Source organism: Ovis aries, chromosome 10 (genome assembly GCF_016772045.2).
Source record: "Ovis aries strain OAR_USU_Benz2616 breed Rambouillet chromosome 10, ARS-UI_Ramb_v3.0, whole genome shotgun sequence".
NCBI lineage: Eukaryota > Metazoa > Chordata > Mammalia > Artiodactyla > Bovidae > Ovis > Ovis aries.
The window spans coordinates 75,870,551-75,892,517 of record NC_056063.1 but is presented as its reverse complement, the minus strand read 5'-3'; the positions used below and the strand labels follow the sequence as shown (position 1 = coordinate 75,892,517).

Below are 21,967 nucleotides of genomic sequence, written 5' to 3'. Positions count from 1 at the left end.
CAAGACAGTGGGCACAATTTGCCCACCCTAAACTCTTCTCCCCTCGCCCCTCCTTAGGTTCCTCCTAAGTAGTGGCTCCAGGTATTCGGATGCGCTTCAGAATGCAGACTAACAGTAAGCAAACATGAGGCAGGAATGAACCATATTTCCAACTCAACTGGGTGGCAGGAAACATCCTTGGGTAGCAATGGGAAGATAGCCTCAAGGTTTGTGAAGAAATATAATTAGAAGTTTATCAGAGCACCGAATGGCTCACTGTGCTACATGCTAAAATAAATTCCCCTCTAATCATGATTACTACAGGATTTATCTAATCTATTTCCTATAGGAAATCAAACTACTCGAGGGCATTTTATCAAACTTACTCCTTGTTATAATCCCTGTCCCTGACAAAAGAAGATTTTTGTCATCCCATGGTACAGATAAGAAATTGAGGCAAAGAAGTAGAGTGAATCGCCCTGGGTCACAAAGAACTAGAACTACAATTTAGTATCTAATCTTAGAGTGGCTATGTGAGTTCTGGAAGGAAGAATACTGGAATCATATTACATCCTTCAAGAAAAGCCCTATTTACCTTAATCTGTGGAAGAAGATTAATTGTATTTTCCTCGGCGCATGCCAAAGATGTTGGGTAGATGCTTTAGATTCCACGTGTTTATTCTAATCCTTTACCATATACTTGTAAAGCCTTGGTGTCACCATTAGAAAGATGCTGGAAACTAACTTTAAAAAAAAATAAGGCCACTATTGGTTTGCTAGAATCTCCAGGGAAACAATTAATCAAAAAAGTTGTATAGGACAAATATGCTATTTCAGATCACCAAGGAAAAGAAACTATCCACATAGATAAAACTTCAGATGGCCAGCTCCTCTGCGCCTCCAGCCCAACCTCACTGTCGAGGGACTGGACAGGGGAAGGTCGAGGGAAAACATGTTTTTAATTTAAAAAGTTCCGTGGCAACATCAGTTATTATAATGATTTATGTGTTTTACCCAATTATTTGAACAAATCTGTGTTCATTATAAAAACCTAGAAAATGAAGAGAAGCAAACCAAAATGAAACAAAAGGCATTCATCATGTTACCAGCCAGCAAGGACCTTTTGTACCTGTTTACAAACTGGGTATTTTTTAAGACGCATTTCTCTGATCAGGCCATGAGAAAACCAGCTAGAACCTGCAAGTTTGAAGTTCTGTGTGTAGTTTCCCTTTAACTATGGAGGGAAAACAGTGACTTACCCATTGAAGACTATTTGTTATTGGCACTTGTCCCGGAAAAGATAAGGTCACTCACTACACTTTTTACCTGGCAGTAAAAAGACACAAATTCCTAATTTCATCTTATTGATCTGAAAAATTCATACCATAAGTCTAGGATTAACTGATTTACTTAAACAGCAAATATCACAGCCGAAACAGATTGAGAATCGAATTCTCTTTCTTTTTAAGCATATATCTCTGTATCTATACACACACACATAATCATATATACTGAAGATCACAGTTTTAAATATATTTTGGCTGGATTCCTCCTGTCTCTTGGAGAAAAGAACCATACACATTCAGAACCCATACAAGGGCTGGTCAAGAATATATTGCATGCTGATATATTGTTCTTAGTTGCTCAGTCGTGTTCAACTCTTTGCAACCTCAAAGACTGTAGCCCACCAGGCTCCTCTGTCCATGGGATTCTCCAGCAAGAATACAGGAGCGGGGTTGCCATTTCCTTCTCCAGGGGATCTTCCTGACTCAGGGATCAAACCTGGGTCTTCTGCATTGCAGGCGGATTCTTTACCATCTGAGCCACCAGGGAAGCCCATGAGTATATTAGTAATTAGCACACAGTGAATATGGGACACTCTTTCCAAATCGTGAGCAATGCTACCAAATTTCAATGCATTTCTGTTTTCCACTTGAAGGAAAAATCATGCTGTTACCTTTTTGTTCACAGCTACACCATCCTCACAGTCGAGCACCACACAGTCTACATTCAGGGAGGGAATCTTGTTTATCTTCTTTTCATCATTGCCAGGTACGTACAGCACGGCCCTCCGGGGGATGTACTTGTGGCTGAGTGAGGAACTGCATCCAAGCCTGGACACATCAGCTGCCAGGGACGCTTTCCTGCAGGAGACATAATTCAAGTTAGTCCAGAATAGAATTTACTTACAGACTTTTGAAAGACCTTATTTAAATGCAAAATTAAAAGAGAAAACATGGATAATTTTTTAGAATTACCACAGAACATAATCACACATAACGACTAGGAAAATAATTATAGAAATAATCAAGAAACAGAATGTCATTTTGGCTGAGGTCTAAAAAATATATAACACGGTTTACTGACACAACCTTCTGAGAAAAGAAGGAGGGTGTACCTATCTCCTGTTGGAAAAACCCTTCCAGCATTAATATACTGTCTGGGTAGCATCCATGGAAGAAAAGTAAGCAAATTTATATCCAAAAGCTCGCAAAGAGTAAAACTACCTACAATTATATGAAAGTAAAAAGTAGAAAATAAACAATCTAGGGACTTCCCTGGTAGTCCAGTGGCTAAGACTCCATGATCCCAGTGCAGGGGGCCTGGGTTCCATCCCTTGTCAGGGAACTAGATCCCACATGCCACAACTAGAATAATCCCACAGACCACAACAAAAACTGAAAATCCCGAGTGGCAAGTAAGACCTGGAACTGCCAAAATAAATAAATATTTTTAAAAACGAAAAAGAAAGTAAACTATACATGTAAGCAAAATCTATGGCTCTCTCCCTGATAGTGAATCTTTTTAAGTAGACAAGTGATTTGCGTTCAATTTTAACAACAAAGAGGAATAGCTACTTCTTAAGACAGTAGAAAGGTGAATAAGAAAAGACCATTAGTAATAATAGCTCTATAATTATGGTCAACTTGACTGCTGAAAATCTCAGATTCTTCATGTGTAAAAGTAATACTCACCTTGCAGTTTGTTGAGAAAATTAAGTTACAGGAAATAATGTATAAGAAGCGATCAGTTAGAGCCTAGGGGCTATCAGCTTGATGTGGTTGTGGGTGCGGCAGGCATGGCCGCCATCGCTACTGCTCTTCCTGGAGACACTCCAGCTCCAGCAGCCTGCCTGCTTGGAAATTCTGTTCTCTCCTCGCTTCTCCTACTGTACTAAGTTTAGCCTCCTGCGGAAATGAGAAGCGTTGGCTGAAAGCTCCTGTAGCTCACTGCAGCCCTTGCCCCTAACCTGGTCTGAGTTTGGTCCTGTGGACAAACCATGTTTTAGCCCATAATACACGGCAAGGGAAAATGAAATCAGTTCTCACCAAGACCAGTTAGATCATTTGAGGTACCCTGTGTAAAGGGCTTTCCTGGTGGCTCAGTGGTAAAGAATCCACTTGCCAATGCAAGAGACTTGGGTCAGGAAGATCCCCTGGAGAAGGGAACAGCAACCCACTAAGTATTCTCCCCTGGGAAATCCCGTGGACAGAGAAGACTAGCAGGCTACGGCCCATAGGGTCGCAAAAGCAACCTAACAACAAGAATCCTGTTTAAAATGAAAATGCAGAGCCCTTGTTCAAAATGTATGCGGAATTTCAAGACGGAAATAGAAGAACATCACACGAAGCACCAGACCCTTCTAAGCATAGGGCCTCTGTGACCATGCAGGTCGCACACCCATGAAACTAGCCCTGCTCCTAAGAGATGGAGCTATACGTCATGAAAATCCCGGTCAAGGAAAGGTTAAAGCCCCAGCAAACTTGGGAACACCCTAATGTGTTACTCCCCCAGGGTAAATAGCATCATCCTTCTAAAAGTATGTCAGCTATACTCTCCATGAAAGCTCTTGACATTTGGAAGTTATCTGAAGTTAATTCCATCAAATATTTTATACAGTTATAACATTTTGCCATATTAGTGTAGCTTGTGACAATGTATACCAAGAAAAATCAGAATCTCCTTGGTGGCCCATCAGTTTTGTGAGGGCCCCCTTATTTGCTTTTTTAGCATATCTTAATAAAACTTGAGTCTGAGTCTTATTTTTCTATAACATAAGCATTGTGCTATGTGAGGTATGGTGACAAATAGATGGATTTTAAAAGTGTATGTATATTACAAGAAAAATTGATGCTTTTGAACTGTGTTGCTGGAGAAGACTCTTGGGAGCCCCTTGGATTGCAAGGAGATCAAACCAGTCAATCCTAAAGGAAATCAACCCTGAATATCCATTGGAAGGACTGATGCTGTAGCTCCAATACTTTGGCCACCTGATGCAAAGAGCTGACTCATTAGAAAAGACTCTGATGCTGGGAAAGATGGAGGGCAGGAGGAGAAAGGGGTGACAGAGGATGAGATGGTTACATGGCATCATCAACTCTGTGGACATGAGTGTGAGCAAACTCCGGGCGATAGTGAAGGACACGGAAGCCTGGCATGTTGCAGTCCATGGGTCGCAAAGAGTTGGACATGACTGAGCGACTAAACAACAACAAAATTACAAGACATTTTACTTAGTATTTGATAAATATATTTGATATAGATATTTGATATCTCTAGATATATCTAGTGTATTTAATATAAAATACACCAGATAATTGAAGAATTCTAAAAGTATCCATCATCATTTCATATTGATTGACATATCTGGTTTATCTTTAAAAAGAGAAAATATAATGAATAGCAACAACCATGTTTGACTTATTCATACTGGAAACCAGAATTTGCAACATATACATTTCCTTTAAAAATGGCAAAAAATGCAATCAAAAGAGATAAAATTTTTATTTACCAGGAAATTCTTAGGACAATTCTCATGAGGATTTATTATGACTGCATGCGTAAAAACCAAAGAGACCTTCATTTCATGAAAACTGAGATTTCCTCCGTGTGAAATAGCTTCTGACTGCCAATGTGGATCCAGTCACTGTGGTCTCCAAGCCACGCCGCCTGAGTGTAAAAGCTGGAGCCACACAGACATGGCTGACAGGTCACACCACCATCACACTAAACATCCCGAGGGCAAATCATTCTTAGGATGTTCATATGATGTATAATTTTTAAAACAGAAAACCATTTTATTTTATTTTTTATTTTTATTTTTTTTTTTTTTTCAGAAAACCATTTTAAAAAGTCTTCTGCTACTGCTCAAGGTGTTTCTGCTGGTTTCCCAGATAAAGACTCCTATGACCACTGAAACATTGTTTTCCTCTTATCCCTGCTCAAACACTGTCAACAGCTCCCCATTACCTACAGGATTCAGCTCAGGCTCAGCTGACAGCCCTTTTCTGAATTTATATCCCAGGCTGCAACTGTCTGCCCTAGGAAAATTAGGTTATGACTGTCTCCACAAAATGCCATATCATTTCCATTGTACCTGTGTTTCTGCTGGAAGTTTATTTGAAACTTATGGATCCTTCTGGCTTGGCTCAGGGTCCACCTGACTGTGGAGCCTTTTCTGACCATTCATTTTGAAACTCTCGCAAGTTCAAAAACAGCGTTTATCATTGGTAACCAAACCAGAATCAGCAAAGGACTGGCTCTGTCAAGTTAACCAAGAGGCACGTGCTTTCTGGAAAGCCAATGGATGCTATAAACCAAGACACTTAAAAAAGGTTCCTGCTTCATATCCAGTAATTTCAAGTAACTCAACCCAATTCCTGCTGGGAATTGCTGTAGGTTAAATTCTTGTGTCCCCCACTCCAAAATTCACCTGTTGAAACATAATCCCCAAAATGATGGAGAGGGGGGCATTTGGGAGGTGATTAGTTATGAAGGAGAGAACATAGGTGATTAGTGCCCTTATAAAAGAGACACCAGAAAGCTCCCAAGCTGGCTCTGCCATGAGAGGACATAGTGAAGACTGCCATCTATGAACCAGGAAGTGCATTCTTGTCAGACACTGACTCTTCCAGAGCATTGAACTTGGATGCCCCAGCCTCTAGAACTGTGAGAAATAAATTTCTATTGCTTATAAGCCACCCAGTCTATGGCAATTTGTTACAGCAGCCCAAATGAATTAAGACAGAAATTTATTTTTTAAAATGATCAGAAATAAAACTAGATATATATAATATTAAGAACTGAAAACAATCTTTAGGTCCATCCACAGGATAAATTATAATACCTACAACCAATGACATTTTAATGCCATCATTAAAAAGTGTGTTAAAAACATTTACTGTTATATGAAGACTGTTCTTTTCATAAACAGAAAATATAACATTATATATGCAATAACATCTCAACTTTATAAAAAATGCAAAGGAAAACATCTGAAATAAAGTACATCAAAATGTTCTTAGGGATGCCTCTGAACTGTGCAGTCCAGGATTAAGATTTCTCTGCTTCTACACTCTTATCCTATTTTGCACACTTAAAGCATGACTTTATTTTTCTTACACAGGTTTATTTTCCTAAATCTTTATTTGCTTTTGGTCGCGCTGGGTTTTCACTGATTTTCACGGGCTTCCTCTAGCTGTGGTGAGCAGGGGCTACTCTCCAGTTACAGCGCGTGGGCTCTGCATTACAGTGGCTTCTCTTGTTGAGGAGCGCACTCAGCTGTTGTGACGCACCGGCTTAACTGCCATGTAGCATGCGGAATTTTCCCAGGGCCAGGGATCGAACCTGTGTCCCCTGCATTGACAGGTGGGTTCTTATCCACTGTACCACCAGCTAAGTCCAACCATCACTCTTTTCTAAAAAAATCCTTTTATAATAGGCTTGAAGTAAAGTGAAATGAAAGTCGCTCAGTCGTGTCCAACTCATTTGCAATCCCACGGACTGTAGCCCACCAGGCTCTTCTGTCCTTGGGATTCCCCAGGCGAGAATACTGGAGTGGTTTGTCATTTCCTTCTCCAGGGGATCTTCCCAATCCAAGGTCAAACCCGGTCTCCCACATTGCTGGTGGATTCTTTACCACCTGAACCACCAGGAAAGCCTTAAAACAAACCAGTAAAATCATGTAAGAGGTTTCAAGTGGCAGGATAATATTGTGGAGAGTGTAAGAACCACCTATATGAAATTGCTGACATCTGACCATTTTGGCCACCAAAAATGCTAATTTTGTGTGGTTCAAGCCCATATTGTGACTGGCAGTCAGAAAAGAGTGTGAGAAGCACCATAATGGCTGCCCCATACAGGAGAGAGTCAAGTAGTATACTCATGCATAGCTACTATGGTGATCTGACACCCAGGTGGTGCTGGTCAGCATATCCCCATGTCAGGAATCTGGCTGGACACCAGAAACCCTCAGTTAGATCACAAGCTTGCTGATGGAAGGGCAGTCTTAGGTCTCCCCACCCTTCCTTAGCACAGGGCCTTGCTTACAAGAGGCATACAATTCTGTTACCTCATTACCCACCCCAGAGAAGGCAATGGCACCCCACTCCAGTACTCTTGCCTAGAAAATCCCATGGACAGAGGAGCCTGGTGGGCTGCAATCCATGGGGTCACTAAGAGTCGGACACGACTGAGCGACTTCACTTTCACTTTTCACTTTCATGCATTGGAGAAGGAAATGGCAACCCACTCCAGTGTTCTTGCTTGAAGAATCCCAGGGATGGGGGAGCCTGGCGGGCTGCCGTCTACAGGGTCGCACGACACGACTGAAGCGACTTAGCAGCAGCAGCAGCATTACCCACCCAAAGCCAGCTCTCCAGGAAGTGGGACTCTTCTGTGACCACCCTGTCCTTACTCTTCTTGGGCAAGAGTCAAGCTTAAGTGTTGGTTACAGGTAGGAGGCTGTTTTCTATTCCTTCTCTCCTTTGCCATTCTGGAAGCTTTAACCCAAGCCACAGACTGTTGCTTCTCTGTTTACTCCTTTTTATAAATACAGTGGATGTCCTCATTTGGGACCTTCTTCACCTTTACTTAGAAGACCGTGGTAGCGTCTTATTTACCCTCCCTGCATCTACTTTGTTCTTCTGTTCATGCATTCAGTGAGCCCTTAGCAAGCACACACTGGGTGACCTGCGTCAGCTCTCCACTAGCACCAGGGGCAGGTCCCTTTCTGCATATTAGAAGGTGCTCCCTGGAGCCTGCCAGCAGGTGGAAGGGCCGAGAGGTGCCTCCTGCTCCCGAGGTGGCAGCTTTGATGCATAGAGATGAGGTGAAACTCAGCCCCACGCGTGGCCTCAGTTTGGTAGGCGCCTTGATCAGGGCACACCCTGCACAACCACACAGGGCAGTCCTGACCCACACTGTGCTGGGCACTGCGGGGAGGTGGCACAGAAGATGCAGGTCAAGTCCAGCAGGTCCAGGGACACCCAGAATATGGCCCACAAGCAGCTCTGGCAGACTACAGGCCCGTATAGAATGAAGCTTCAGGGAGCGAGATCACAGGTGGTTAGGACTGTCTGGAATAATGAGGAGGAGAGAGGTGTAGGGGGCACGGTTCAGGCTTCAGGTTATGTCGCAGACTCTGAGGTCCCGGTGGGGGCTGTCGCTCAGCAGGTGTGGCAGGAACCTGTCGTGGCTTCCCCAAGCCGCCCTCCTCCTGTCCTCCTGGCTTGTCCTCTCCTTCCCCCACCTCAGGCTGTTTCAAAATCTGTTCCCAACTACAGTTGTGCTCAGCACTGACTACTGCGTATGAACACAATTGCGGTGGGTGCAAGATCCAATTTATTTTATCTTACATATTTGAAATTAGGGCCTCTTGATAGTCAACATGTAAATGTATTCAAATAGTATGCAAAACAAGGGCATAAGATGAGTGGAAAAAAATCTGGTGGCCTTATGGTGAGTTCTCTCTACAGAGGGACCTTATTTCAGATAAGACATCCCTTGGTAGGTTCAGGGGCTCTTCTGGCTGGAGGGGGCTCCCTCCTGGCCTTGCTTTGGTCTTCTCCCTTTTCCTCCTCCAGCAGATATCATTTATTAACCATGTATACCACAGGAGGCATAAGCTAGGCCCCAGTGCTGCTGGGGTTATCCACCTAGGATTCAACATAACCATCACCTGGGGAGCTTGTAAAATTTGTCAAATCCTGAACCCCACCCAGTGCGATCAAATCAAGCTGCTAAGTCACTTCAGTCATGCCCGACTCTGTATGACCCCATAGACGGCAGCCCACCAGGCTCCCCCGTCCCTGGGATTCTCCAGGCAAGAACACTGGAGTGGGTTGTCATTTCCTTCTCCAATGCATGAAAGTGAAAAGTGAAAGTGAAGTCGCTCAGTCGTGTCTGACTCTTAGTGACCCCATGGACTGCAGCACACCAGGGTCCTCCGTCCATGGGATTTCCCAGACTAGAATACTGGAGTGGGTTGCCATTTCCTTCTCCAGGGGATCTTCCCAAGCCAGGCATCCAACCCGTGTCCCTCTCCTGAACTGGCAGGCAGATTCTTTACCACTGAGCCATCTGGGAAGTCCACATATACAAGTAGATGCTGTGAAAGTAATAACGTCATAACTGAAAATGCAGCAAACTTGAAAAAAAAAACAACTCATGTTTAAAGAAAAGTCTTCCTTATTAAAAAAAAAAAGATAGTATTTGAAATAGCAGCAACTATCAACTAAACTAATGTCCATTTGAGACTCTGCAGCTTGGTATGTGACTTCTCACCCAAGTTAGTGGTTTCTTTACTTAGCTGACTGCTAGCACAGAGGTCTCTACTTTGGCTGCACATTACAGACCGGGGAACTTAGAAAAAGAGAAAACCCCAGGCCACACTCCAACCCAATTAAATCAGAGCCTTGTGGTGAATCCCAGGCATCAGTTTTTTTTAAAGCTTCCAGGGAGATTTCAAGGTGCAGCCAAGATAAGAACCTCTGCATCACGGTTTCAGAGTACCACCAAAGTGTCTTATTGATCCTAGAAAGAATCGGGAGTCACTGGACTTTGAGAGTGGCCAGCATGTAATCCTACCTGCCCAGACTCCACTCCTCTCTTCTGGCCCAGGTAGCTGAGGGTCTGGAGGGCCCAGATGGGGGCTCCACCAAACTTATAGCAAACACAGACAGAGAAGCAGCTTGCCGGAGTCCAGGCAAACATCCGGATCTGGGGCTTGGTTGACTGGGCAGCGTAGGACGGTGGGTGGAGGCTTGGGCTGAGCTTTCTTCACAAGCAGCAGAGCTCTCTGAAGCCAAGGCCAGGCGGAACATGCTGATCAGAGTCCGGGACCCTAACCGAGGACTCCACATCTTAGCCTTGACCCTGATACCTGGCTCGGAGATGCTCTTGCCTCACCCATGGATGACCCTCAGCCAGCAGCATAGGCTGGAGGGCTCAGATGGAAGCAGGGAAGCCAAGGGACTTCCAAGTTGTCCTTCTTGTTACACACACACTATCACTTCACACACAAAAGTGTATTGATCCTATAAGTTCCGGGCCTAATACTTTTTTTGGATTATCTCAATGGCAGTCCAGACTCAACCAGGTACAGAAAAGAACTTGATTCAGGACTTTTCATGTCACTCAAATTCAAAGCTGAGTTAAAGAGCAATTTGGACTGCAATGATGATTTAGGCAGCACAATTAATTCTAAATTATTTTAATGGATAATACCATGACGGTTAACGTTATATGTCAACTTGACTAGGCCACAGGGTGCCCAGACGTTTGGTGGAACGTCATTCTGGCTGTGTCTTGCAGATATGTGTGGATGAGATTAACATGTGGGTTAGGAGACTGAGTAGAGCCTTCCCTAGTGTGGGTCGGCCTCATCCAACAGTTGAAGATACTGAATAAGCCAGTGGTGCGTACACGCCAAGTCGACTTACTCCCCCAGTTAAAAGAAACTCCTGCCCAAAAGCTTCCAGCTGGGACATGAGGTCTTTTTTCCCCCCTGATACTTCAGACTTGAACTGAAACATCGGTTCTTCCTGGTTCTCAAGTTTGCCAGCTTCAGACGGGAACATACACCAAAGTCTCTCCTGGGTCCCCAGCCTTCTGACTGCCGCTCTTAGGACTTGTCGGCCTCCATAATCATGCCCGTAATCATGCCGGCCTCCACAATCTTTTTGGCCTTACAATACATCTCTTATATATTACACACTCACACACACACATGGATGTACCCTATTGGTTCTGCCTCTCTGGAGAATCCTGACAAAGACACTTACACATTACTAACTAGAGAGTTAACACATATTGGTGTTAACCAGGTGCTTTCCACACACCTCCACCCTGCACCTCCCTGTCCTGACCCAACACAGCTGTGTGTGTAGCTCTCAGACCCCTGCCCGGCCAGCACAGGGGGACTGGACTGGACTCTCAAGCAAACTGAAGGAACAAATGAACTCAGGGCTGGATGGGTGGTTGGCTGGCAAGCTTTTAAGGAGAGAGGGCCACATGTTTCCATCAGCTGCTGTCCTCAGAGGGCTAAAAGGGGTGGAAGTGGTCACCATCATGCTCTTCACAGACTTTCCTGGACTGTCTTCCCAAAGGGCTGTACTAATTTATCCTCCCACCAGCAGAGCATGCGGGTGCTGAGCTGACCACGCGCTCATGCGCAGCCTGGCACTCCTTACCCCAGGCCTTTGGACATTCCAGTGGAAGAGGCATGATGGAGTGAGTGAAGGCGGTCATGAAAGGGGCTGGAGGGCTGAAGCCCTGGGTGAAATTTTACAGCGGCCTTATTTGAGCAACGATGAAACAATCTATTTGGTGTTGTTCAGTCACTAAGTCAAGCTTCTCAGGTGGTGCTAGTGGTAAAGAACCCGTCTGCCTATGCAGGAGACTTAACAGGCATGGGTTTGATCCCTGCGTCGGGAAGATCCCCTGGAGGAGGGCATGGCAACGCACCCCAGTATTGTTGCATGGAGAATCCCATGGACAGAGGAGTGTGGAGGGCTATCAGCCATAGGGTTGCAAAGAGTTGGACACAACTGAAACAAGTTAGCACACATGCACAGTTATGAAGTCGTGTCTGACTCTTCTCAACCCCATGGACTGCAGCACGCCAGACGCCTCTCTCCTCCACTGTCTCCTGGAGTTTGCTCAGATACATGTCCATGGAGTCAGTGATGCTCTCTAACAATCTACTGATCATGTTAAGTCTTCAAGATTTAGTACTCGGGAAAGATCAGTATTTCCCACCTTGAACTGATCTGTATCCCATCGTTTTACACCTCTGCTGGTCAAATATTACTTCTTTATTGTGGCAAAACAAACACAACACTAAATTTACCATTTTAACCATTTTTAAGCCTACGATTCAATGGCATTAAGTACACTCCCATTGTTGTGTAACCATCACCACCATCTATCTCTGGAACTTCTCATCTTCCCAAACTGAGACGTATGTGTCCATGAAACAACAGCCCGCCCATTCTCTCTGCCCCCAGCCCTTGGAAACCACTATTCTCCTGTCTCTATGAATTTGACTACTCTAGGCGCCTCATGTAAAGTGAAATCATACAGAATGCGTCCTTTTGCGGCTGCCTTATTTCTATTAGCACAATGGCTACAACGTTCACCCATGTTGTGGCATATGTGAGAATTTCCTTCCTTTTTCAGGTTAAATAATACTCCACCACATGTACATTTCAGATTTTGTTTATCCATTCGTCCACTGATGGACACGGGTTATTTCCACCTTTCGGCAACTGTGAATAATGCTGCTATGAACAAATATCTCTTCAAGGCCCTGCTCTCAATTCTTTTGGGTCTATCTCAGAAGTGGAACTGCTGGATCATGTGGTAATTCACCTTTCTCCCCCTTAGGCTACACCGCACAACGTGCCAGATCTTAGTTCTCCGACCAGGAATCGACCCCCTGCAGTGCAAGTGCAGAATCTTCGCTGCTGGGAGCCCTTAAGCACCAGGAAGTCCCTCATATGGTAACTCTCCGTTTAACTTTTTGAGGAAAAACCATATTGCCTTCCATATTGGCTATATTACTTTACATTTCCACTCAAACATTATTTTAAAATAGTTTATGCTACATTCAAGTCCAGTTATCCCTAAAAGGGTGTTTTGAACCAAAAAGCAAAAAATGGTAATAATAATCTTTCGTGTGCCTTTGCCCTTTAGGAACTATCTTCACAACTGCCAAGAAATTTTGGTAAATTCCCAATTGTTCATAAACATAAAAATAATAAAACAAACAAAGCATCCCTTTGAAATAATACATCAATACATTTCTATTTAGAACAGCACACAGAAGTCAGATGGCCCTTTAAGTTCTTTCCAAAAGATTACGACTCTAGGAGCTGATAAGGTTGAAAATAAAAATTTCTCACAGGAAAGGATGCACAAATCCTGATTCTTAGCGGATTCCTCTATTTGGGGCTGTATCTCCAGTCTTTTGAGGGGATTGGAGGAGCATACCTACACTGACTAGTCTATATACTGGGAATAAAACACTCAGAAAAATTGAGTTCTCTCTTATAAAACCTGTGGTCTGACCCTGTATGACAATTCTGATGCTCATGGAAGAACATGTGGGACTACAGTGAAGACAAGAGCCCATTCCTCCATCTTTTACAACCCACCCCACAAGTGACAGTCAAATTCAGCTACAAACTGCAGCCATGCTTCTGACTATTAATAATTAGGTGTTTCCACCAGCATCTGTAATAACTGCGGCCCACGTATGTTCTCACTTTGCTAGGTTCCCAACTGCCCAGAGAGATTCCTTCCCTGTTTTGAAGAACTATGTTTCAGTTACTATGGCAACAGGGCAAGGAGAAGTGGGGAGCTTCGCTTGGGCGCTAGAGCAAAAGAACAGCTATCTGTCCCCCCACCAGCAGAACAGGGCCATTTGTGAGATTAGCATGGGGTGCAGATACACACGAGCGTGCGGCCCACTTCACAAACACCAAGACATTTTCAGGGCCAACTCTCTCACAATGCAATTATATCACACCTTAATCAAGTGCTCCATTTTGTACTGAAAGGAAGAGATAGTCTTTTGTGTCCAAAGCAGATACACACACACACAGGATTGCCGTTTGCAGCCGCTGTGGGTTCACTTCTAAGGGAGGAGTCAGGGCGCATGGTGGGGGAGACCCATGGGCTGTGGCTCAGTCTTTTGGCCTCTGTGCGGTGCATGGGGAGGAGGGATGCTGGTGAGGGACGTCTTCCAGGCCTGCCCAGGAAACCCCAGGGAGAGGTGAGTGTCAAATAAGGGACAAATTTATCAGAAATGGAGGAAAAAGCAGAATCCTTATTTTTGCTCACTCTGGTAAAATGGGTGTAATTCTGTTTCAGTGCAGATCTCTTCCTCTTTGGACCATCAGAACGCCAAAGGGCAAAAGCAAGTGACCCCGGTGATGGAAGTCTTTTTCTTCTTTCACACAACAGAAGAAAGCAAACAAACATCCAAATCAAAAATTATTACTCTCCTAAGTGAAATAAGCCAGACATACAAGGGCAAGTGGTGTATGACTGCACTCTGCCAGGTACTGAGAGCAGATAATTCAGAGACGGAAGTAGCATGTTGAGGGGGAGAGGGGAGGGGAGTTACCATTTGGTGGGTACAGAGATTCACTTCAGGAAGATGAGAAAGTTCCGGAGATGGATGGTGATTGATGGTTGCACAACAGTGAGAACCTACTTCATGCCACTTAGGCTTCACATAGTTAAAATGGTAAATTGTATGCTATGTACATTTTACCACAGTGAAAAAAATGAAAAGTTAAAAAATCTGTTTATACCATATCTGTTATATCTGTGCGATTGTTTCATAAACACAAATGTACTCATCGAATGCAGTACTGTTAATGCTCGGAGTCTACCACGAGCTGACCCTCAGATCAAGGGCTGAGCAAACATGGACAAGAAATCATGTGTCTAGAGACTCTCACTGGTCACTGAATCCGCTTCTTTGTCCACAGAACTGTAGTTCTCCAGGGAGGTGAATGGGTGGCGTACGTCCCAGAAACATAGAAAACCCCATACAACTGGGTGACCATTAAGGCTTACCATGTGGCGCTAGCAGTAAGGAACCAACTACTAACACAGGAGATATAAGAGAGGTGGGTTCCACCCCTGGGTCGGGAAGATCCCCTGGAGAAGGAAACGACAACCCACTCCAGTATTCTTGCCTGGAGAATCCCATGGACAGAGGGGCCTGGTGGGCTACAGTCCACGGGGTCGCAAAAAGTCGGACACGACTGAGCAACTAACTGCTTTCAATGGGTCCCAAAGAAGAGAGCAAGTTTTCCATGAAAACAGAGATCCATGTTTATATCCCGAATGCATTAGTCTTTATAAATAAATGTGGCGGGAGCACCACTCTACCCGGAGGCACTTGGGAACCTGGAAGCACCTCGAAGGGCAACACTGCCCTTTCAGCGAAAGGCAAATGAAGAAGATGTCTGATGCCCGCTAAGGCTGAGTCAGCGCAGTAGCCAACAGGGAGCAGAGAGGGCAGGGGTGAGGGTGTTTGAGAGGAGGTGAGGGAGAGGAGGAGAATGGGGAGAAAGGGAGGGAGGTGTAAGGACGGATCCCGAGTTACGAAGGCAGATAAGAAAGTGGGGGGGAGGGAAGGGAGGCGGAGGGGAGGGCCGAGGGAGGTGGGGGATGGGACGAGCGGAGGGGAGAGGAGCTTTGTTTTGCGGCAAAGCCCCTTGATTCCTGTTGAAGAGGGGACGACAATAGAGCATGTGCCTGCTAGTGGGCATTCACCGTAATCCCACTTTCTTGCTCTACTTTTGGTGAGAAGAGGAGGAGCAGAGGTTTTATCTGAACGGAAAACTGGAGGGATTTTTTTTTTTCCCTCCTCCCAGAGTGACACTGAGGTCAAGAGGGAAACCTGCTCTCCTTCACTGAACACGTTTAAGAACACAATGCGATTAGCATCTCTTCTGTTTCAGGGCTGCTTTTCAAGCTGGGGCTGGGGAAAACACAAAGAAGTCTAAAGGATGTTGTTTATTAATAGTTAACTGTTGATGTCGCTGAGAGCTTGGTCCAGGAACGATGCTCAGGACACTCTACCCATAGTGACTTGATAGATGGATTTCCCAGTGTTGGGAACCCTCAGAGGAAGCACCTGTCAAGCACAGAACGTGGAGCTTTCCCTAAATTGTAATTAAAACTCAAAGGACATGCCAGCCGACTTTCCTTAGCCTCTGTAAAGATGATTTGGGGTTTTGGATGGTGAAACTCTGATTGTAAGGAATAAACAGCTTATTTGTTCCACTCCTGGCCAAAGCTGAACACCCAAGAGCAGAGCCTTATGTTTAGACTGTTCACTGCTGGCATTCCTGCCTGTGATCTGATTCTAAAATGAGTTGCAGAAAAGACAGTATTTAGTAGTTAATGTATCCTTATTAAAACAGGCTATGGAGAGTATAGGAAATATTGTTACCACCAGGTCCATGAAAACACAACACAAAAAAGATCATTTACAAAATTTCTCCACTTAGAGATTCCATTAGTACTGGGTAATCCTATCTCAAAAAAATAATTTAAAGCTGAGATGACTGTTTCCTGGCTTGGGTAGAACTTTAGAAGTAACTGAGCAAACGTGAACTAGACAGATAAATTTCTCCTTAACTTCTTTTAAAAGGTCACAAAAGAAGACTGTCAGCCTGACAGATGTAACCATGGATTCATTTACAGAGTCCTTCAAAAGCTCAGAGGCTGCTAAAAGTGTCAAACAAGGCATCTTCCCCATGCCTCGGGTTCTTTGGTATGAAAGTAATCAAGGGAGAATTTTTTTCCTCCAGAAAATGGATCACAATTTTGAGAAAACATTCTCTCCGCATCTTATGTATTTTATATTATTAATTTTTTTGGTAGCTGTCATGAAAATCACTTAGGTTAAAGGAATCTCCGTTTTCTCCCTAAATTCTCTCAAAAGTTCCTTTCAAGTGTCAATCACAATGAAATGAGGCCAAAATGTTACACAGCTTAGAATTTTGGTATTTTGTGAGCTATCATCTTCTGATTATGCTGATTTGTAGATGTGGGGAAATTTTAATATTGATCTCTCTCTAGCGCTGAATAATTTTTAGAAAAAACCCAGTCTGAGTCTAATTGCCAGACCCGTACCACACACACGAAAGCTGTGAATACAAGCTGTGATCACGAATCACGTGTATGTGGCTTTGATTGTGTGGGACCCACAATAAGATTAAGATTGCTTTTTTCCTTCTTAATTATTCAGAGCTAAGTGTGATGAAAATTAAAACTAAACATATGGATGTAATCATGAAGACATTCTCTAATATAGTTTTTTTTTCTTTTTTTAAAAATATGTTAATGTGCTACAGGCACTAACCCCTTTAAATATTTAAGGAAGGACTTCCTAGAACTTGCTCTAATTTTAGGGGAGCTTACAATTTTTTTTTCTTATTCAATGCTACATTTTGCAATGCACCAGCCAAAACGCAAAACAGCCTCTTCTTCCTTTATATTTAAATCCCCCCAAATCCACTCTTACTGAATATGTATTGTGACTTAGTTTTCTATGGTATAAACTGGTCAGACTCAGAGAGTAATACTTTTTATTTTAAATATAAAAGGAACAAAAATTAAAATTAAAGGTGAATCTTTTCCACAAGCTATAGGCCCATAACAATCTATGTTATAGTTTATTTGTGACTTGATGTAGGGGTTTTCTATGCTAATGGGAAGAGAGAGGAATAGGCTATCCAGAGACCAAGATAAGGAGACCATTTTTCATGTTTGTCTTTGGAACGCATCCACTAATTTCAAAAGCGAGTTTAATCTTGTTTCTATCTAGAGTTAACACCGATATCTGTCCTCCATTGGCATGTGTGACTGATATGCTGAGGGACAGGTGGCTCAGAAGCCGGTTAGGTGACAAGGACAGGCCACGTGAGGCTGAGAAGCTGTTGCAGGTTATCATGGCGCCATATGGACTGTCTCCAAATGGTGCTTCCTCTGATTCTGGCTTCAGAAATGCAAGCAGGGGACAGGGGAACTCTGAGCTACAAGTTAGGAGGCCTGAAACCACCATTTGTAGATAAACTGACACTGGATTTTGGCCTCTGCCTACCTGGCACAGTTCCCTGGCACCCTGGTTCCCTTCCTCCCAGCTCTGTCACTGACTCCACATTTAGCTGAGCTCACATTTCCTTGCTAACCCCAAACTCCTGGATGCACTTCCACGGGGAATTCAACTGCAGTCTGCCTCTCTAAACTGGTCCTTGCCCCAACAGTCCCTTTTGTCTTCCTCCTGGTTCTGCTCGCTTAGCTAGGTTGCAGCTGGAGGGCTTAGCAGAATGCTGACTGTCCGCAGGAGCCAAGCAGCCCCCCGTTACTTTAGTTTGACTAAGTTCCCCCTTGCCAGGTCTCTGTGACTGCAGCACAAGCACTCAACACAAGAGGATCTATTTCGGTTCAAAAACCAAATAGAAGAGCAAACTTTGTCACAGTCCTCCATGTCATCCAGCACTTTAAAGAAAACAGAGAAAAGGAGGAAAACTCAAGAACTCAGTTTATCTCATCCCCTGCAAGATCAGTAGACTGCAATAACAACCCAAAGGCAGGAGAAAAAAAAAAAACCCATAGGATATTAACTTACAAAACACCAACATTTACATAGTAATTCCCGCTAATTACGAAAGAAAGATATAAGTTGTTTGTTATAAACATCACCAGGTCTTGAGCAAACACCAAGAGCTCACCGCAGAGCCAAACCAAGCATTTGTCTAATCAGAGCCACTTCCCCAAGCGTTTTATTGGTACAGCTGCAGAGCACACATTTGATCACACATGCTAATAATCCCAGTTATGGCGCCTACATTTTAATCATTTGTTCTGGGCTTGTTTCTCAAACAATTAGCACTAATGAATGGTCAGAATACCTCGGATCATATATGTCTAATTGCAGTCAAGAGCGGTTCTCGTCTGCATGTACATTTCAATTTACCTCTGGGGATAATGTTTGTTAATTGTATTTCTTTATACGCAAGCGAAGAAAAAGGCAGCTCAGGCAAAAAGGGACTAAGTGTTCTCCTCTTTCCCTTTGTTCCCACAAGAAGCTAAAGTCACTTCAAGAGGCACTTAATCCCATCATCCCCGGTTACAATTGCCTTGCAGCATCAATCAAAAAGAATCTGAAGTAAAACGATGCAGCTATATTGTGTAATTAAAAGCAATTCAGGTACTTATTGCTTGGGGCCCTTTACGGGTCCAAATACTTAAAATGGCCCTGCAGGGATCCTAAACATTGTAGTGTTTTAAATTTGGACCGCGGTAATATCCAAAGGAAAGGAAGGAAGATGCAAAACAAAAAACAAAAAACCTGAAAGACACAAACAACAAAAAAAGCCCACGACCTGTCCTCGTGCGATTTGTAAAGAAAAAGATCAGCAAAAGTCTGAAGTGAAAAAACCCATGAATCACAACTACAAAGTGAAATAAATGTAGAAAAAAGGGAAAAGGAAAAAGAAAAGAATTGATGTTTTCCAAATTCAACAGTCCCTGTCCCAATTCAACTTATGTATTTAAGAGAAAAAAAAAAAGGGTCATAATATTGGCTGGGTCTCTTCAACCTGAGATGAAACAGCCTTTGACGATCTGTAACAAATGGATCTATATTATAACAACCAGAGGCTGTCTGAAAACGCAAAATACAAAGTAAATATATGGTATGTCTAATGCTAGTCACCTATAAAGGCAACATGTTAAAAGTACTTTTTTAAAGTTTGGCACAGATATGTAAAAAGTGATTTATTTAAGTCATTTAACAAAACTAAGTGTCTTGGCTTTTAAGGCTTCATATATGACTTTTTAAGCCAACAAGACTTTAACATATTATTTTCTGTTGTGTGCTTTTAACAAAGAGCCATCATTGACAGGAGGCTGGGAAAAGGCATAATTCTCTGGTTTTGATTCTTGGCTAAAATATATTTAAGTAAAAACACAATTCCTCAACAGATGTAAGACTAGATGTTAAAATAACAACGTGTGTTTAAGTTTTACCATCATTTCCCCCTTTATAATAAAAATGGGAAGGAAGGCTTCCTGTTGATTTATGAAAGAATTTCAGGGGAAAATGCTAAGCTTGTGCCAGAGTGAGCTATTGGATATTAAGGAACTTTTCAGAAAGACACCAGTTTACTCCCAGGATAAGGAGCATTCTGGAAACAGATGACTAGAGGAAATACTCCACACCACCAGAACACAGCACTTCACGGCAGCATCTATAAATACCAAAATACAGCTTAGTGGCAAACGTTATTGTGGCCTGAAAACCATATGTGTGCACACGTGAGGGTCGTATGACTTAACATCCACATCACAAAATGATCGTCAAATAAGATATTCGACAATAGTTCATTTAAACATAGAACTGACCTCATTTTCCACACATTCTACCAATTTGAGTGCAGAAGTCTAGCTAAAAAACGCAAAAGTACTTCCGCAAAGCTTAACCTTATGCGAGCTGCTGGTGCCAAATGACAGAATGGAAAGGATTTTGCTTCCCTGTTTAAGAGAACCAAACTTTAAAACAAAAATCTATCATTTAAAAGAGTCTGCTGACCATGCGTCTTCAATTATATGGATCATAGTGTTAGAGATGCTATATGTGCTCAAGCAGTTTCATGTCGTGAGTTAAGTATATCCAATACATTTAAACCTATTTATTATTAGTCAGCATTCAGTCTTCAAGTATCTGTTCAAAATCATTATCCTCAATGAGTGGTGAGGGGTTGGGGGGGCCTGACACACCCTCTTCACTGCAGTATTCTCATCACCTCTACCTTCTACTTGCCCTGGTGAGGTGGCACACTCCAAGGGAATAAGAAGAAAATGTGGGTGACAGAAGAGCCCTGGGTTTGCCTGAGCTTGGTTCCCTGTCTTTCCATTGCCACCAAACGGCCCAGGTAATTTACTTCTTCATAATCAGGCACAAGTGTTTCTTTGCCACAAACTGTGCTGCCCTACTTGAAATGGGCTTCCCAGGTGGTGCTAGCGGCAAAGAACCTGCTTGCCAGTGCAGGAGACATGAGACACTCTGGTTCAATCCCTGCATCAGGAAGATTCCCTGGAGTAGGAAATGGCAACCTATTCCAGGATTCTTGCTTGGAGAATCCCATGGACAGAGAAGCCTGGCGGACTACAGTCCGTGGGGGTCACAGAGTCGGACACGACTGAAGTGACTTAGCATGCATGCATGCACCTGAAACAAACTAGAAAAAGACAGGCACCAAGCTGAAAAAAAAAAAAACAACAAAAAATCTTCATTTTTGATCTACCAAAGTATCTGTTCATGTCCTACAGTTTTTATTTCACTAGCCTTTGAATCAAGATAGGCAGGAACCTAATCTTAGGAAAAGGAAGTGTAAACTTTTAACGAGGGACATTTTAGGAACCCAAAACTGCACTAAAGGAGGAGAAAAACAGATTCACTGATAATGAGTATCGGGCCAAAGTCTGCCCTGTGATCTATCTCCTGTAACGCTTCCCACTGACAGGTGCTCATCAATATCATATTTCTTTCGTCTCACACGCCAGGTTTGCTCACGGCTCCCCTGTCCCTGGTGCTCCCCTGGAATTCCCCAGTGATGGTGCCCACCACAGGGTGCCAGGAGGAGCCCTACAACCGGCCCTTCGATTCCTGCCATTGATCCAGCTGTGCGCATGCTGGCTAAATGCTACCAGGTTCAGACTGGAGAGCAGAACTTGAAAATTCAGTGCTAATTACCGTGATTACAATCTGTGTCTCAAGCAGCCTCTGGGAAGTTGTCTACAGGAGACCTATCTCTGTATCCAAAGTCTCAGTTTGAGATGTAGAATCTATATACCCGAGGACTTTAACTCGTTAAGTTATAATATGGGCGTCAAGTTGTTCATGATACCTTCTCGTGCACCATATATGACTGAGGCAAGCCCAGAACACAAAGTGTTCTTAAGAGACGCAGAGGGGAAAGGACCAGCAGAGCCACAGAGCCACATACATCACAAACACCGGCCTTGCAACCTGATGCTCAACGGTGATTCTTGTGAGATGATTTGAGATTCTTTGAACTCACTGAGGCAGTGAGGCTTAAAGGAACGTGCTCACAGGCATCCTCCGTCCTCCAAGAGCTGGGGCCCAACTTGTCCTGAGAATCCTGAACCTCTT

General features: G+C 43.5%; 1 protein-coding gene across 15 annotated transcripts in view; it reads right to left on the bottom strand.

Annotated features, from left to right (window-relative positions):
• Positions 1-21,967, bottom strand: part of CLYBL (citramalyl-CoA lyase) — a 241,165-nt gene that overhangs the window by 115,122 nt on the left and 104,076 nt on the right. For 14 of the 15 annotated variants that reach the window (XR_006061010.1, XR_003590503.2, XR_003590505.2 and 11 more), the window contains one exon: positions 1,937-2,123. Coding sequence is in view for 6 of the 15 variants with exons in the window: in XM_060394657.1 (XP_060250640.1) it covers positions 1,937-2,123 (187 nt within the window). In the remaining 9 variants the exon portion in view is untranslated. Of the gene's footprint in view, positions 1-1,936; positions 2,124-21,967 lie in introns of those variants that run through there. The other variant, XR_009595291.1, reaches the window with a different exon arrangement.